Source organism: Penaeus monodon, chromosome 17 (assembly GCF_015228065.2).
Source record: "Penaeus monodon isolate SGIC_2016 chromosome 17, NSTDA_Pmon_1, whole genome shotgun sequence".
Taxonomy (NCBI): Eukaryota; Metazoa; Arthropoda; class Malacostraca; order Decapoda; family Penaeidae; genus Penaeus; species Penaeus monodon.
In genome coordinates this window covers 41,434,984-41,454,983 of record NC_051402.1, presented here as the reverse complement: position 1 = coordinate 41,454,983, position 20,000 = coordinate 41,434,984, and the positions used below count along the sequence as shown (strand labels likewise).

At 35.1% G+C, this 20,000-nt stretch overlaps 1 protein-coding gene across 2 annotated transcripts in view; it reads right to left on the bottom strand.

Moving 5' to 3' along the window:
- Window positions 1–7,299: 7,299 nt before the first annotated feature.
- The window catches only part of LOC119583751 (N-lysine methyltransferase KMT5A-A-like), a 17,410-nt gene continuing 4,709 nt past the window's right edge, over window positions 7,300–20,000 (bottom strand). For both annotated transcript variants that reach the window (XM_037932412.1, XM_037932411.1), the window contains exons 2-6: window positions 14,283–14,475; window positions 13,336–13,881; window positions 12,961–13,204; window positions 12,630–12,820; window positions 7,300–11,961 (exon numbers count right to left, since the gene is read on the bottom strand). In XM_037932412.1, the coding sequence (XP_037788340.1) occupies window positions 11,751–11,961; window positions 12,630–12,820; window positions 12,961–13,204; window positions 13,336–13,881; window positions 14,283–14,475 (1,385 nt within the window). In that variant the 3' untranslated portion in view covers window positions 7,300–11,750. The remainder of the gene's footprint in view (window positions 11,962–12,629; window positions 12,821–12,960; window positions 13,205–13,335; window positions 13,882–14,282; window positions 14,476–20,000) is intronic.

Genomic DNA, 20,000 nt, shown 5'->3' with positions numbered 1-20,000 from the left:
CTCTCTCTCTCTCAAACACACACACACACACACACACACACACACACACACACACACACACACACACACACACACACTCACAGACAACCAACCTAAGCGGAACTATCCCACTTAAAAACAAATATCGTATTACTGCATATATAAAACTTTGATATTAATTAATTGCACTTGACAGAGCTGTAGGATAGGAAAAAGCTGTAAAATTGTTGCAGCTTGCCTGTATACTTGCCGTTTTTTTCTGTAGTTATATATATGAATGGTAAAACACTACAATTTATACATACATATTATATATATATATATATATATATATATATATATATATATATATATATATATAAATATATATATATATATATATAAATATATATATATTTCGTCAAGGCCGCGGTGGCCGAATGGTTAGAGCGTCGGACACAAGACTGTCACGACGGCAATCTGAATTCGAGAGTTCGAGTCACCGACCGCCGCGTTGTTCCCTTGGGCAAGGAACTTCACCTCGATTGCCTACATAGCCACTGGGTGGTCAAGCCAGCCCAAGTCAGTGCTGGTCCCAAGCCCGGATAAATAGAGAGAATGATTACCTAAAAAGGTACCACCGGCACTCTCCGTGGAAAGGAACTGGAGACCCTACCACGTACTCACTCCAAGAGCATCACAACATGAAAGCTACAATTAAGTATCATGCTGTGACCACGGCGGCTCAGACATGAACCTACCGTTAAAAGAATATATATATTACCCCCCCCTTCTCTCTCTCTCTCTCTCTCTCTCTCTCTATATATATATATATATATATATATATATATATATATGTATCTATCTATCTATCCATCTATCTATCTATCTATATATATATATATATATATATATATATACATATATATATATATATACATATATATATATTATATATATATATATAATATAATATAATTATATATATAAAAATATATATATATATATATATATATATATATATATATATTTATATATTATATATATATATATATGATATAATATATTATATATATAGTATCTATATATATATATTATATTTTATATATATATATAATATATTATTATATTATATATATTATATTTTATATAATATTATATATATAATATAATACATTCATTACATCTATTAATTATCTATATATTTATCTCTCTCACTCATCTACTCTCATCTAATCTACATCTACATCTCATCTCATCTATTACTATCTATCTATCATCTATATATAATTATATATATATATATATATTATAATATATATATAATATATATTAAGTATCTATATCTAATAATATAATAATATATATATATAATTATAAATTAATTACATCTACATATATTACATCTATCTAATATACATTAATACATTAATTAATTAATATTCCATATCAATAAATTACATCTAAATACATTCAACAATGCACATCACATAAATGTGTGGTATTTACAATTATTTTAAATTATTGATAATTTATTAATATGATATTATTTATATAAGATTGAAAAATATATATTCAGTATATATATATTGTAAAAATACTAGAAAATCCAGACAATAACTCATGCAATGTTTGACAGCGATATTGTCCAGAGGAGGATTGATGCAGTTATCTCCCCCCCTCATACTCATAAGGCTGTGACCCAGGAAATTTCTACAAGTTTGTATGATGGTTAAGGGTTAAGAGTCAAGACAGGTAAGTCATATAGCAGTAATCTGTATGATTTGAAAGGAATTATCCATAAACAGTCAGCTTTATCAAGTTTCAGGCATTTTTGAGAAAAAAATTCATGCACTATTTCTATTATTTACTTTCTTTTGTTGTTTTTACTGTGATCACATTCATATTATCAATATTCTGATCATGATCATGAACATCAATATTATTAATTTGTTATCAATATCATTATCACTATCATACATCAACATGGCCATGGTCATTATAATCATATAATTTTCACTATTATAACTATTACTATTTATCATTCAGTGAAAAGGCCATTACCATTTACAAATAAAAATGTATTACTAGGTGGACAAATCCGGATAAGGACAAAACTACTGAAACCAGGAGCTGAATCGCCTATGGGCCTCTCTTGTGTAGTTCCTTAGTTGTAAAAACCATTTAAATAAAGCAGACCATATAAAAACAATACCCCTGATTTCTATTCTTGAAAGCATGGTATAACACACAATGATTTTCAATTCAAAAGGAAAGAAAACGTACTTAAAGACTTGCCCTCCTTTATTAAAATCTAGAACACAGGTTTGTTATACAAGTGACTAAAATTATTGACAACAGATCCTAATGACACTCTTTTATCTACGCTATTTTTTTTTTTTTTATACAAACACAGAAAACCTATATCATTCCATAATAATGTCATGTGGCACCATTCATTATGACAAATACTATTTTGGGCTTTGTGAATGTGTTTTCTTCTCTCTTTCTCTCTCTCTCTCTCTCTCTCTCGCTCTCTCTCTCTCTCTCTCTTTCTCACTTCCTCTCTCTATCTTAATTAGGTAGTTTCTCTGTTAAGGCAGAGCCAGCTTCGCACACTGGCAGTACTGAGCAATGCAATACGAGGAAGTGCAGAAGTCACATAGATTCTCCAATGTTAATAACATTTCAACAAAATATCTGGCCCTCCTTTGCCACCTTCCTCACAGTCCATGTAGTGCAATGCTCAGGTTTTACACTCCCTTTCACATGGTGTAGTTTTTCTTTCTCCCATTACTGCTGCCAAGTTCATCATAAATAATTAAAGGTATGCTGGAAATAAAATAAAGTTTAAAAAATAGATAAAAAATAAAAAACACATTATTTGGTGGGTACTTGAATATATCTTACACAGCAAAATATCTTTAGTTGCTGTCCTACACTACCAAACAAATCACACACAATAAAACAATACAACCTGCTTTGTTTACTGTAGAAATTTACCCTGGCTTTCTACGAAAATAGAGATAATTTGAGCACAATGACAAAATCCAAAGTGGAATGTACTGCTTGGTGAGCTATAAAACCAGTGACTACTTTTAGGGTATGCAATATCTACAAGCAAAAGAAAAAATTATACAATAAATAAGTTGAATACAAACAAAGCCTTAAACATAAGCCATAATTAAATCTATAAAGTGTAAAGTAAAATGAAGAAACTATAAACCAACAAAGGAAGGAAATATAAGGGCAAAACATATTACAGGAAAAAGGCAAGAGTATTAAAAAGAGGTTTCCTGTCTACGCTTATCGTAATGGTGAAAAGGCTACAAAAACACTGTGTATACTGGGAAAAAAGATGTACAAAATTGCCATTTATAATAAATTTTAAGAGATTAATTATTATACTGAATAATATTCTAAGTATATCTAATCCATTTTCATTTTCATTATATTAAAAAATAATAATATTAATAATAATATACTATTCCATCTATCATCACTTTTTTTTTTTCTTTTTTCTTTTTTGGCATAAAGACTAAATCTCTGTAACACCTCCAGCCTGTACACTAGTTTTCTGTCTTATCTAAAGAAAAGTCAATCAGCATTTATAGTCTAAGATTACCATTACAACATCCACTGTAATTCCAGAACAACAGAAAAAGGAAAAGAACAAACTCACCCCAAAGGCTTTTCTTTGCTTTACTTCTCCTTGCAAGAATAGCCACAGCACCTGGTTTATCTACCTGCATGTACCTTTAAAGGGGAAATACACTATCTACACACTGTACCTCAAATACAACACACGTGCTTTGTTAACACTAACTTCCAGAGACCTCTGTGCAAATCATGTATTTTGCCGATTTCTCACAGGTTTAGGTATTGCATAGATCTTCATTTTTTGGTACAATACACAAAATCCCGTCATGAACTGCGGTAACACTACACAGTCAACTCTGACGACGATATATTTCTGTTGGTGTTTTGATACCAGTGTAGTGTTGCTTCATTTCAAATGTTGACTACATGTATTTATTACTACAACTTAACTCATTATACATTATCGCATCAACTTCTCTTTACATTGAGAAGCACGCAAACTACACCATCAGTTATATCATTCCATCCCTTTCTAAAATGCTCTATATGTAAAATGTCACCCCCAATTCTACTTTGTGTAGCAATGGAGAACATCTTTCTCAGAAATACCATATATCAGTCTGAAAGAAGATCAAATCCTCTTCAGAATTCATTACGACTGGTAGGAGACATTAGCAATCATTCTTCAAACTTGGTATTTTGCAAGTCTATTACAAAATCAAATACATATACTTCATTTTTTACTTGGAAATAACCATAATCAGCACTAGTGATTGCATATAATGTGCTTGACCCTATCATTATTGATTCTGATTATTATGGTGTTGCAAATCAGGAATTTACATATACTGATCTCTTAATACTAACACAGCATGTACGTCTATGGAAAGAATGAAGAGTAAAAGCACTTATTACTAGCAAAATAAAGTGCAGACAGAAGTCATTGGAATTGCAAAACAAACCGTGCAACTCTTCCCATACATTAGTAAACAATTAAGAAACCTATAAAATAATATAAAAATGGGAATAGCAAAAAGGCAGGCTGCTCTATTAACCTTGAATTATCTTCACTGTAACATAGCAATTCAACAATAAAATAAATTCCTTTTATGTTTATGAATAAGCAAGGAAAATATTTCTCATGCGTCATGTCACATGTGGCCCTCGCATGTCTGGGAACAGTCTTACTATGATGGTCAGTTTCTGATCTTTCAATGCATCCACTCTCGTTTGTCCGTAACTGATTTCATATACCAGACATTTTACAATATTCCATGGTAAAATACAACTTCTTTATACTGTTTGAGTAACTGTATTGTGTATAAATATTTTTCTGCTACCTTGTGTAATATATTAATATTCTGCTTATGTCCAGGCGTTTCAGTAAAGCGGAGAAAGCATATAACTTTTTCTTCTTTCAAATAAGCTTAGCAATTTTGTAGGCATATTATTAAGATCTATTAATGAAAAAGATCAATACTCTCAAGGTAATACTTTATTTGATGCTTCTATTCCTGAAATTGAGGATGTATTTGGTCAGACTTTGGCAAAAGTTCTCTCTACTATCTGCATATTTCAAATATTTAATAGAATGTACCACAAAAAAACAAAAACTAGAAATGGCTGATTAAACCAAGATAAAGACAAATTCAAAAGTCCTCTTCATATTGCAATAATTGAGAGAATTTCCAAGCATTCCCAGAACATCAAGCACTGAATTTTTTTCTAGTAAAACAATTTATACAAGCTAAAAACCATCTCTTTTCTGTTGCACTTACTATGTATGGATTTCATGGGATTTCAAACCTTACAAACAGGGTGTCCCAAGCAGCATGGTGGCTAAACAGTGGATAGGAACCACAGCTGAACTCTCAGTGGGTATACCAGCACTTACTAACAACTTTAATGAATGGCTTATGTTTTTCTGGCTTCCCTCGGCATGACCCTCCTGCCTCACCTAGAAAGCAAGTGGGCCTTCCTGATGATTGTAATTTTCTTAAAAGCGAAGAAAGTCCTTCAACCTCTCTTGACTTACAGAGGAAGAATCACACACTTTAGAAAAAGGTTATCTTTGGATGATCAATTGAAAATGTGAAGAAGAAGAAGAAGAAGAAGAAAACTATACCAAATGTTCTGTACTCAATTTCTGGCTTTCCCCATGAAAGCAAGCTGGTCTTGTACACAGTCTCTGGACTAGTCACCTTAATAAACTGATTGTGCCTCTTTAACACTAAAGTTCTTGATTTCTTTATTCGGACATGCATAGCACATCTAACCATCGAAGAAGAAGAATAGATTTCAGAGGCTTTTGTCCATTTGTAAAAAGATACAGGGCTAAAATGAAACCCAGTGCTAAACAAAAATAACTTGGAATTTATACAGGGAAGGTTTAAAATGAGATTTAATGACACAATCTGAACTTCTGATCAGCAAAGAGCTATTCATTAATATATATATATATATATATATATATATATATATATATATATATATATATATATATATATATATATATATATATATCAATAACAAAGGAAGAAAACAAAAGACAAACATTATCTAACCAAGCTATGTCAGGGAACGGCACAAAACCTGCATCCCACAAAACCTGAATAATGAATATCACTCAAAGTTGCCCTTATATCATCTCACCATAGTTTCAATCATTTAGAAAGGGAGAGCTTCTTATAACCATCCGTGAAATCAGTTTCTCACACACAATTCATGCATGGCACAAGCACCATTATTTCTAGTAGGACTTACCCTGAACAAAGGAATATGCAATATGGTAATTTAACCTGTTAAATGTGGTTTGCGTTGTAGGTCATTTCAAACGCGCTGCAATTGTAAATATACCCTAATAATAAACTATTCAGTAGCTGTGAATTACCTTGGTGAGTTTCCTCAGGAGAGTTACTGCAAAAGTACGAACTTTCCATCACTTTAATGCGATTATACCTACATTTACAATACTTCCTTACCTATGGAATTTAGTAGAAGAAGAAGAAGAAGAAGAAGAACAAGAAGCATAAAAGTAATAAGAATAAGAAAGTTAAACTATATTCCGATACCCCAACAACATTCAAAACAACGGCAATCTTTTAAAAATGTCTTAACAGGTTATCACCAATATCACTCTTTTCAATGCTATACATTCCAACAATACAACATACTTCATATGTAGGAGAAGAGTTGAGATATGTAATTTGAGAAAAGGCTTAGGCAAGTATTGCTGGTGCCACCCTATGTCTGGTTAAAGGTTATATAGTGACAATTTGACAATTAGCTATTAAATTGAAGGCCTACATTCTACACCAGTTTTTCATAAATTTTATGTATATGAATATAATTTTATTAATATATATACATATACATACATATACATATATACATACATGCATATATATACACATACATATATACTGTATGTATACACAAGCATGTACAAATGTACATTTGTGCATATGTAAGTACTTATAACATACACTGTGTTTGTGTATATATGAAGGTGTGCGTGTATGTGTATGTGTGTGCGTGTGTATCCAATTATTTGATCTTTGTATGTTCTAGTTTAATGCAAAACCTTACACCAACATATCTAATCCACTCCCGCAAAAAAGGCACCCTAGTAATAGGACATAATGGATATATGTCAAACAATTATAACCTTACCTCTATACACTTTCAAAGGAGAGAGAGAAAATAAAAGAAAACAATTACATATGTGAAGTAAATCAATAATCATTTTACCATTAATCTTTATTTGGAATTTCTTAGGCAATATCAAAAATTATTCCACATCACAAACTGTCAGGTTTTGAAGATCACTTTCTTAAAACCACTCTTCCATATAGACGACGCATCACCGGTTACATTATACAACTTTCTAACAAGGCTGAAATTCATAGGTAACCATACATGCTCACCTGACAGAGGGACTCTTTTATGTTGATAAAAAATATATATAAATACAAATACTCCTTTTTCCTTCTGGCTTACAGGTTATTTTAGTTATGAATCTACTAACTATGAATGGGAACAAAAAAATAAATATATAGATTAAAGACAGAGAGAGAGAGAAAAAAAAAAAAAATATTCATAATAAAAAACAGTGATCTGTAGAGTAACTTCGTCAATTTCAAGAAATACATCTTGACTGATACAATCTAGTTTTGTTACATCACAGCATAAAACCTGTCAGATGTACATAGAGCCAAATTTTCATCTGTGATAACAAAGGATATACAGTAAAATCTTGTGAATTCATAGTCAGAAGAGGAGCATTCTGATCTTTGGAGACTATTTTCCTGAAATGCCTTCATGGTTGCAAATACGCTTTCTTCATAAGCTGGAAAAAAAGGTCCTTTTGGGAAAGAAACAGGAGGAGGGGGACACAGGCATTGTGTTTAGAATTTACAAAAGTTGAACGGTATCACTGCACTGATAAACATTTCACAAATCTGTCCAAATAATGCTGAACTGCATTAGTGACCTTCCACTGTACTAGGGGGAGAATAAAAAGACAAATCAATGGAAAATATACAAGAAAAACCTCAACACCAAATCTATCTATCAAATATTCTACAAGGAAAGGTGGATAAAATAACAGGAATCACTATACACTGCATGAGGTAGGCAATTCTGCTTATCTGTGTATCAATCTCTTTTTTCCTGTCTTTTTCTATTTCCATGTCTCATATGAATTGGCACCTAAGTAATTTTTTTTTCTTTCTTTCTTTCTTTCTTTTCAAAATACATCATATCTTCCAATATGACATTTTTCAAATAATCAAATTTTACTTACACACAAACACACTTCAAAAACTATGACTATTGTGGTCTCCAGCACTTCAAACCAAAGGCATCCGGAGCCTTGCACAATTTCTTGTGGCACTTAGAAACATCCCAGAGTCTGCCAAATCTGAAGGTTCTCTCTCGTGGTTCGAAACTGGGACGCTTGAGTCAGAGAGGAGCATCTCTGCACCGAGACACGAGCTACACCAGACGTTTTCCCAATTTTGCATTAGTGTTCAAAACCCTTGGGCTTATCAGATTGTCATTTTTGGGGGGAGACAAATTCTTTCATCTTGAACTAGACAGCACATTCCAATATATCCTCATGCACTTGCAATTTATATATATATATATATATATATATATATATATATATATATATATATATGTATATATATATATATATATATATATATATATATATATATATATATATATATATATATAATGTGTTTGTAAAGCAGAATAGAGTCTTGAAAGTAAAGATTTTTCCTCAATAGTCTGACTGCTTCCTCCTTTTTTCCTTCCATTGAATTGCAGAAAATTCTAACCACTCTACATCCAACTCACAGATTTACTTTCCTTCTCTTCCTCTTGAACTGAATACTGTTAATCTTCATTCAAAGTCTGCTCAGACTTTCGACAGTTGGTAATCAACTCTCTACTCTGAAGCAAAACGGCAAGTGTAGATCCAAGACAAAAGGTTCTTTTCCCATCCATGTGTTATCACTTCTGAGATTCTTTTTTTTTTCTTTCTTTCTTTTTTTAAAACTTTATAATGATTATTTCATAACTAAAATAATGATTTCTTACATATTTGTACTAATAAGAGAAACGCAGCAAAGAATGTGTCTGTGTTTGTATGTATACAAGAGTGCCAGCCAGTATGTATCTGTGTAAATATGCTTGTGTGTCTGTATGCATCAAGATATATTTGTGCAAGCATGATTATTTCCAAACAAGTGAGTTTTTGTATTTGTATATCATTCACAAATATAAAAATGTTAAGGTGTATGTACTATGTCTATACAAGCATTTCGTGTATATGTTTATGAATGGGCATGTTTGTATGTCAAATGTAATCATTCTAGTCTTGGATTTTGAACAATTATAATGAAAATTTTTATGGCATCCTTTTCTTCCTGACAGTCTTCATTTTCTAAGCTGCAAATTTCTAAACCTGGAAAGCAACACATCACTAGCAACCACTCTTATAAAAGGCCTTCATCTCCATCAGCAGTCAGAAGTTCATTTCACATTTTCTCTTCTCTTTTAAAGCTCTAAGATTTGACTGTGTCTCATTTTAGCATCACCTTTATAACATCTGTTTACAGTACGTTATATTTCAGGAGGGCAGTTTTTTAATTCCTTTTGCCTTGCTGTAGCATTCAAAATGAAGCCATCCAGTGCCCACTCAAGGCATGTGGCTAAATGCAGGAATACTGACTGGCAGCTGTGCACCGACCATATCCTGTCATGTCCTGAGAGACTTCAAAGCTACCACTCCTTGCTCTGCACCTCAACTTCAAAAGAGGCACATTATAGTGGCAGGTTTCAAAAGAGAGGAGGTGATCCTACTGCAGATTATGAACAACTAATTATTTCTCAAAGGGATTTGACTATGCACACACACATACATACATCCATACATACACACTCTCACACACATACAAACCGTCTAATGCACACAAACACACACACACACACTATAACCAACAATCTGAGGAGGATTTAGGAAAATAGTCTTAAAATTGTTATTGAAACAGGTACTATAAATAATATTAATCTCCTCTCCTCTGACAAAGTATATTTGCTAAAATCATCATTGGTACCATCATCAGCACATTTCACGATCAATGTCATTAGTGTTTACAATCCCTTTGAGGATAACTGGTCAATGCTCACATGCTCCCTGCAGTCTTCACAGTGCTGGGCTCTGACAGTCACAGGTAGAAATGCAAACCCTTCTTCCCTAAATCCCAAACTCCTAAAATATTGAACAGTTTTAAATTCAACATAGGAACTCTGCACTCAAGGGAGGCCCCAAGAGACCTTTCTTGGGTGCCGTCAAGCACATTGGATTTCCATGTTTAAACTTCATTCTTACCGGCAAATTACACAACTTTAAAACTCATCTATACACATGACTAAACAATATACAAACTTATTATCTTACATTCTTTGCTGTCCACATGTTTAAAAACTAGTAGTTTCTTTGCATGATGGTTGTTCAAGACAACAAAGCATGTGAAATGAAATTAGAGACAAGTCACTGATGTTTACCATCATTTGAGACATAGGTATTATCCATCCACTAATAACTGTTGAAAAAGTCAATCTACCTATGAAAAAATGTGAGATCAAAACTCAAGACAGTTCAAACCTTCTTGTCTTTTGTATAAATGCTAAAGTCAGCTCACACGTAGTACTGCAAAATACACTAGTCAAAAATAAATAATAAAAATCAGGGTCCAGTCACACACTTTCTCTTGAGGATCTTGGCTCATTCACTTCCAAGTTCTGAATAATACGTTCCAGAACCATCACCATCTCACCTGCCTTGCATTTGCACTCGCACAATGAATAAGTACTGCTGTACACAGTTTCTCTTTCACTGTTCACTTATTATAAATATTCTTAAGTAACTGCTAATCTTCAGGCAAATGATCCTGTTGCTAACAAAAGCATAGGCAAGTCTGCGGCTTCTTCCAAGTCCGACAGCTTTGCAGGTTTGTCGATATTTGTGCCAGAGGCATCTACAAAGCCTAAGAATCCACACTTGGCTCATTTCAAACCCATAATAACAACTATTTGGTCTCAAAAGTGCAGCTGTTAAAAATGAGACAGATACAGTCCCTTCTCATTAAAACAGATATTACAAGTAGTAGTAATTCAAAATAGTTCTACTGACCTAAAAATTACAGTATAATAATTGCCTTTGCACACCACCAGACCAACTTCAAGAGGTGACCTGATGCGATAAATCTATGCTGTGTGCAAGGACAAGAGCATCAGAGACTGGCAGTATAGTAGAGGTGACAAACACATCACAGCTTGCAGGTTACAGGGGTAGAGTTACCTTAAGATCCTTTCATAACACAAGAAAAATCCAACCGATCTATTCTATGACAATATGCACAACCAGTTCCATTTTCCTTTTCAAACATCACTAGAGAAAATATGAAAAGGAAAATGTATGTGAAATCATAACAATATCAACTTCCTTTCTTCCTGTTTTTCTGATTGCCTCTCAGTTTTTCAAGACAACTTTCAAGCATTTTTTATTTAATACTGTCAAGAAAACAAAACACTGCTAGCAAGTGTAGCTGAACCCCTGTGAACCTCAAATTGACAAAATATATTAAACCCATCTCTCCCTAGTGACACCTAGCTGGAAATCACGAAGCTAGCCACGGATGATGTTCCAGAGCCTCTTTCGAGCGGTCCCCATAGTCATACAAGAGTTCGATGCTCGGCTCTAGGTCATGCTTGGCCAAAAGGATCAAATGTGGCCTTCCATTCACTTCCACTGCCTTAGGGACCAGGTTGCCATTTCGGCTGTGATTCACCAGCCGCCCTAGGTAGCCACTCTCTTCTGTTGCATCAATGCTGCAGGGGAAAATAATAATCTTTAACAACAGAAGTATCAATATTATTCATATCCTAAACATACATAATTCTAAGTAAACTTTGAACTAAAATCTCACACATGTAAAACATTTAGTTCACCATAAAAAGCAACAAGTACATATATATTATCTCAAACAGACACACACACACACATATACATCTAAGCTTTAATGTAACCAAGATTAATCTCAACTTGCATCTCATTACTGCAAGTGTTATCCCTAAATAAAACTTAACCTTAAAACTTCCTTGTCTATAAAATCCTCAATACTGCAAACACATTCGGTTACTCATCAAAATCCTAGGAGAGTTCCAGGCAACCTTGATAAAAAGCCTTAAAAGCTAGTCTGCACTTTAACAGCCTTGTACCACCATAGGCAACACAAGAGGCTGTGAAGTTGAAAATAGGGGGTGCCCATACTAGTTTCTTAGGTTTAGTGGATAAACAAGTACCACAATCCTTTTTTTTTCTACTAATTGCATCATTATTTTGGTTTAATTAATACAATAAGAATTCTGATATTAGCAAATAGTATAGTAAGAATATTTAGGACAAATTATATATAAGAGTGGAGAGAAAAGAGGTGACAGAGAGAGAGGAGAGAACAATGATACTGCTTGATATACTAAAAAAAAATCTGACTTACCAGTACTGCTGATTCTGAAAAGTGAAGTAGTAGTTATAACAACCTTTGGAGGCATCTTGTGCATAAATCTTCTCCCTCTCTTTGGCTTCCTGCATATCTATAAGGTCACCTATGTATTCTACCACAAACTCGCCTTTGGCAAACTTTCTTGTTGTTACCACACCACGGCCCTTTGCTCCAAAATGCTTGACCTAAGAAAAAATAAACAAATGAAAGAATAATTACAGCATGAGCATATATTACTATTTTTCTAAAGATCTTTCTACATCCATCTACTCTATGTAGAAAATATAAAAATAAATAATTTCATCTAAGAGACTAAGAGCCTTACAGTTAACCCTTCTTCAGATCCGCTAATTATCCTCTCCTCTATGGCCTTCTGCCGCTCCTGGAGAAGAGTGGTCTTTGGCTTTCTCTCTGACCTCCTTATGGGGAAGTACTCTGTCATCTGTGTGCTGCGAAGGTTTGATTTGGCTTCCCCATTGGCTTGGGTCTTGGTAGTTGTGGTACTCTTAGCTGGCTTTTCGGGCTTTGCATGCATAGCTGTCCTGGTGGTGTTGCTCTGCACAGGTAGCCTGAAAGGAATTAACAGGGAAATGATGAATTCACCTCATGTTACAAGGGTTAATGACACATCCTGTTCTTGGAACCAAATTGCCACAAAAGTCTACCGACAGAGTCTAGGACACAGAACTCCCACACTTACTTTTTCCTAGCCTTTGTAGTTTTCCCATTAAAGGTTAGCTTCTTTGGTGTCAGGGAGAGCTTTAGCTTGGACAAAGCTGAGGATGGAGACAGAGGTGAGTCTAGTCTTAGCCTCTCCTCGTTGAGTGCCTGGATCTTGTGGGGTGTGGGTGGCCCTGTGTGGGGGCTACTGCCATCCTCTCCTGCCGAAGCTGGAGTGGGTGAGGTAGGGGTACTGGGGCCCATAGGGGTCGTTGCCGTTGCACCAGCCTGGTTGGGACTCGAGGGGACACTGGCAGAGTTAGGAGCTGTAGGAGAGCTCTGGAGCTGCAACTCTTTCAGGGCCTGGCTGCGGGTGCAGACTGTGCGCTTTGGGGGTGTGGTGAAGGCTGTCACCGGATTTGCGCTTTCTGCATGGCCATTCATCATCTTGGTTGGGGTGCTTGGGGCAGAGCTTGGGTGGGTACGACTCAACTGGGCACTACTTAGCTCTGGATTCATATCACAACTGTCTCCACCGTGTGTTTCACCTCTGGGCCCCTCTGCATCATCTGCAGCTGGGGGTGACCTGAAACATACCATGAAATATAATTATCTTTAACTGTTATTTTCATGATAGTATCTTATCTATGGTATCACAGAACTCAAATCTATGTAGAACAAAAAAATTATGATTATCTTGCTTTACACATGTGCTTTGCACACAGTGGGTGTGTGCACACTCACTCTCACTTCCTGAAGTAAACTTTTTACCACAGTTAAGTAACCAAACTGAAGGAACTTGTATAAACTTATATAGATGAATTATTGGATATGAAAGAAATCTAAAATAATCATCTAAGCATTTTTTAGAAGACCATAAGAAAACCAAATTTCCCTCCCAGACAAACTCAACCTCAACTCAAAACAGCACATGCTCTTCCACAATCACTTCCACGCACTGCATGCAAGACCTGCAAAGGCACCAACCTTGAAGGAGAGAAGTATGTGGTAATCTTGGTTTCCTTCTGTGTTGTGCTTGCAGTGTGACCTAATTTGCCATTGGCAAGGGAACCGTTGACCACCTTTGCCTCTAGTCTCGAATCCTTGGGTCCCTTCGGCCCATCCAGGTGACTGAGGACAGCATTCTCATCCTTACTGCTACGGTCGGTTCTCCGCTTTCCTGCAATACAAAACAGGTCCGGTTATTCTCTCGCTGACAACTCTAAGTCTAGTAATGAAATGGCTGGAAAGGGTTAAAATCTGAATATATATCAATGTAACTGGGGAATTATGTTATGTTTATATGTGATGGTACCAAGAACAACTATCTTTCATGTTTTATGTAGAATTATCTTTAGTTGTCATTAACCTAAAATCTGAAAAAATACCATAAACCAAATGTTTCCCTTAGAAGTTCAAGGAATGAGGTAAGTCAATTAGGATTAGAAATGGATTCTGATGACTATGCATTTCTGGAGCTTTCCTTATGCACACACATTACAACGGACAAAGTGCATGCATAAGAATGCTGGTCTAGAGACTGACCACGTGCTCAACTGCCCCATTTCTAATCTCCGTTCCTTGCAGAGACTGTGGAATGGGAAATTTTGGATCAAGCTTCTCCATTTTAATTTTCTTACTCATTAACCCATTGGATCCAGATGGTATGGGAATGGGCCATAGAATGACTCCTCATAAGATACTACTGGCAAGTGGCAGATAAGAAAATCATGCCAAGAGTGCACAAAGCCCTTACAAGATCTCCACCAGTAAACAAGGGTGGAATGTACCATCTGTGAGCCACTCCTGGAAAGGTGCCAGGTCAAGAGAGGACACTATTTCCATGCCTAGGATCTAATTTCTGCCCACCCTGACCTGCTGTGCAAGGTGTGTGACAGAAAACTGATTAATTTGAAAATGCAAAAATATAACAAATACCACAACATTACAAATTGTTATTGTTACTACAGAGTTGTAGACTATAAGAGAGAGATAATATGGAATCTGATCAAGGAAAATAGTCTTACCATCTTGATACAGCATAACAAATGACAAATACAGACCTTAAGCAATAGCAAAACAGAAAAAAACGCTTAAGCATAAAAGCACTGCAAAGAGGAGGTAAGGATTCTTGTAGGCCAGACACCCAGGAGTCACCACTCAAGTATACCTAACGTCTGGATTTTGGCGTCCGACACAGCCAGATCTAACATGTTAAGACATATTTGCCAAGATCATAGTTTGCTGTAAGAAGTCCTATTCACCATGAACATGCACTTGCTATCAAAATCTGGCAGGCATTCTTTCCACTGTCATTGCGTGTGTACATGGAGATATCTGTTACCACTATTCATACAGTTACATTCCAACCTTTTTCTTATTGTGATTGGAGAATAGTGAGTGTGAAGTAATAATTCTGGTAGTGTTTAGCAAAGTACCTTCTCTTTTGCTTTCCCTTGTTCTGCCATACTATTGTGTGTCACAGAGGTACCACTTGATATATACATTTTTTTTATTCTATGTATCTATATATACACATTCTAACATTTGAAGAGGAAAACAAGCATGAACAAGGTGCAACTCTAATCCTTTATATTATGGCAAAAAAGTTGTTCAAATGTTGGGGATACTGCAATAATTCTTTAAACTCTGATGTTCCACTGTATATTATCCACAAAATACCCAAAAATTTGCCAAAGTGGGACCCGAAATATCCATCATTTGGTGTTCAGGATTCTGCCTCGCATCTAACAGGATCACAGTTATCAGACCACTTCCTAAGGGATGTCATCGATATAGCTTTATCAGGACAATACCTTTGAGAAATGGATCCCTTTGGGTTCAGCCTTGACTCTAAGCTCTTTGCTATAACCAATAGCAGTATGACACCACCTGTAACAGCACATGGTATTGCATACAATTCCTTGGTTTATAATACACAATTTCATATTTACTTTCAGAATGTGGAGGAAGCAATAAGGCTTTTGCTAGACTTTACACTGTGGAAAGTAGAGAAGGTGACGACTCTAATGAGAACAAGACTGAAATCACAGCTTTACTGGGAAATAGCAGTCAAACTGGTAATAATGATCTTGGAATCTTGGATGCTTGGAGTGTACAGATTCAGCCAGCAGAATCAGTCAGAAATCCCATGCATATTTTGACTCGCCACCGAACAGAGAGTTGAACACTAAACTCATTGCCGATGGGGGATGCTGCTTCACGAAATACTTCTAGCACAAATAAAGACCAAAAAACATAAAATAAAACAATGACATCACTAGTAGGAAAGGATCAATATGTAGTTATTCCACAGATGTGAGCCTAAGTACAGCATTAAAAATACTTTTAACCCAATCACCACAGACTTATGTAATGTACTTTTTTCTTTGTGTGTGTGAAATTTGTTACATACAGACAGCTCCACATGTGCTCAGCTAGTAAGGAGTCTACTAGCAGGCCCTAGTGACTGATCCTCATTTCCCAATTCCATGAACAGGCCGGAAAATGTGTTTTCTTTCTAATGCTATTGATATCACCACTATCACTACAGTTATTATTATTATTGATATTACGATTATTAAAGTGATATTAAAATCCTGGTAACATTAAAGACAATGAAATAATACAAAAGGCACTTTCCAAAAATCAAGGAAAAGGGTAAACAAGTGAGACAGATAACAGAAATAACTGACTCCCTAGTGACTATGCCCTTGTAGAGCCGTCTATGTATAAAGACAATAAATTAACTTGTATTACAGTGGGAATGGCATGTATTCTTGCTAATGGGAGGGGGGGGGGGGGGGATAAATAAAAAAAAAAAATAATACTAGAGCACTTCTACATGCTCCTATAAAAAAATCATAAACAATAACAATGATAATAGATCAAATACAAAAAAAGCCTCCTTATCAACAACAGGATACCACACCCTACCACAATCACTGTGTTAATCTCAAAGCAAAACAGTAAACATTCCAAAATAAAAGCTATTACAGCTTGTTACTGGGATTTATCATGAAACAAAGACCACAAAGAAAAATTTTAAACTGACTTTCAAGATCACATGAACAACACTAACAGATATTTCACAAGTTAAGCCCACGAATGCTTACAGACCTATGCCCATGCAACTATTTCCCAACACAGGTCCTGCAGTACTTTTGGCTAAAGTAAAAGTTCTCGTGCAGCTCCCTCTTCATGCAGAAATAACCCCTGCACATAATGTGTGTTTGTTTGTTTTTATCATCTCTAATCAAGATTCAGGATACAATGTATCAGTTTCAGAGTACAGAGTATCAGTTTCTAAATTTGCACCACACAAATTAACTACATATACACAGATTACGGATACACCTATAATTCATGGCCAGACTATAGCTATTTTAGAATTAGCAAATTTTCTCATGGGGTTGGGGAGAAAAAAGAAAAAGAAAAAGAAAAAAAAAAAAAAAAAGAGAGAGGGGGGATGTAAACAGGATTCAGAGGGTGTTCTCCTTTGGTTAATAAATTTCAGGGCTTTTGCACGGCGAAGGATGGATATTTCGATTAATTATGGTTTAAACTCCCTATCTGCAAAATTTCTCATGATGCAATGCCTGTTAACTTTAGTGTCACTACAGTTACAAATTAACTACTGCCTGCACAAAATACTGTGAAGATGGTATGCACGTGGGGAACATGCATCAGAATCATGTGCAGAAGAACATCTGGGTTCAAAATTAAATAGAACTGATATTTTGGAAATTTTGACTCCTTACTAGTGCTTTCCTTCTTCCAACTTTTTGAAAACCATTAAACTAGTTTATAATGACTATTCCCAATTAGGGACTTCAACTCTTATTAAGAACATCACAGCTTTGTTAGAACAGTTACTGACACAACAGAAAGAACTTACCCAAACACATTCTCATAATCCCTTGAAATCATCAAACAAGACCCACACAATTCTTAACCACGGATGTCGAGAGAACTTTTAATACACTTGCCGCTTGTGAATGGTCAATGTTTAGAAGAAGCACACGTACTAGACATCAAAAAGTATTGTGGCTAAAAAGGGTGGAAATGAGTTAACGATCAGGATAAGATGAGTCAGATATCGAAGGTTGTGGAATGCTGTAGGACAGACTATCAGTGAAAAGGGTATAGTGGGGGAACAATGGCATACAGTTGTTTGTAAATGCATGTGGTTAAAGGCATAGGGCGGTCAGATCAAAAAGAGTTTGTGTTTGAGGAAGGGAAAGTAACACTGTATGGGAAACCTGCAAAAGAGCTACTATGAAACATATGGTAATACAGTAAGAAACGATAGTTGTGGAAGGAGAAGAATCCCAAGAATGAAAAAGAGGAACAGGGGAAGGCAGTTGGTGCTTGTGAAAGTTTACACCAGGCATCAAAGGACTGTTGTTCTTCTGCCTTCAAAATGACCAGGACATGGATAACGAACACCAGTGGCAAGACGCTACTGACTGATGATTACATTGGTAACTTCATCCATCTTCTACAGTTAGCTGACCATATTGTATACAATTACATATTCTGCACAATAATGGTATTTCCACTATTGCATGGAATTAATAAACTAACAAATTAATTTGGATAAAAAGAATATATACTATTATCCACATCTTGTTAAATAGTTAGTTACTAACATAAAACACAAAAAAGCAATACCATCACTTTCAAACCTATTCCCATGGTACCTACAAACTGTAGTTATGTAATCTGTCACTAATGCCAAAGCAAATTTAAAGATACATAAGCAAAAACATCTCTTCCATCTTAAAAACTAAGCTTTAACCACTCTCCACGGGTCCCCACAATTACAAACAAATTTCTTACCAATTTTGGAATTAATTCTGGCACTCTGCCTTGTAAGACCCTTCAAAACAAGAGCAATTCCTGTACTACACAGATAAGTAATGTCCAACAGCTGATCTATTTTGATTCCCTGTTGCTTTTCTAGACAATAAAAAACTGATACTATGAGGACCCGGGGAACAGCATACAAGATAAAGAGGCAGGAAGATAAAGACACCAAAATGAGAGGCAGATCATGATGACAGCTAAATGAGAAGTATGAAAAAATGAGAAAGAAAATGAGAGAGGAGGGAAATAATAAAAAAGAAAGTAAGTAAGTATGAAAGAGAAAAAAATAAGAGTAAAGAATGGAAAAAGAGACAAAGATTGAATAAAGAAAAGGGGAGAGAGAGAGAGAGAGAGAGAGAGAGAGAGAGAGAGAGAGAGAGAGAGAGAGAGAGAGAGAGAGACACAGAGAGAGAGAGAGAGAGAGAGAGAGAGAGAGAGAGAGAGAGAGAGAGAGAGAGAGAGAGAGAGAGAGAGAGAGAGAGAGACAGCAAGGCAGGAGACAAGAAAAGAAAAACACTCAAACCACATTTTGCATAACGGGATAACATTCCAGCAACACGCTACGACTTCTGGCTGATCAAACACCAAAAATGCAAAAGAAACTGGACTATACATTCAAAATAACAAAATAAATCTATTGGATTCGATGTTGACAATATTTAGCCATATATAATACCAATTGCATAAATGTTACTTTGTCAGTAATTAAGCTTATAATAAGACACTGAAACAGTCATGGTAAATAAAAATTCACGAGTCTTCAATAATCTTTAAGAGTATATAGTTTGTTTTCTTAATATACCTATGTCCTTGCCAGCTGTAGCTCCCAGATAATAA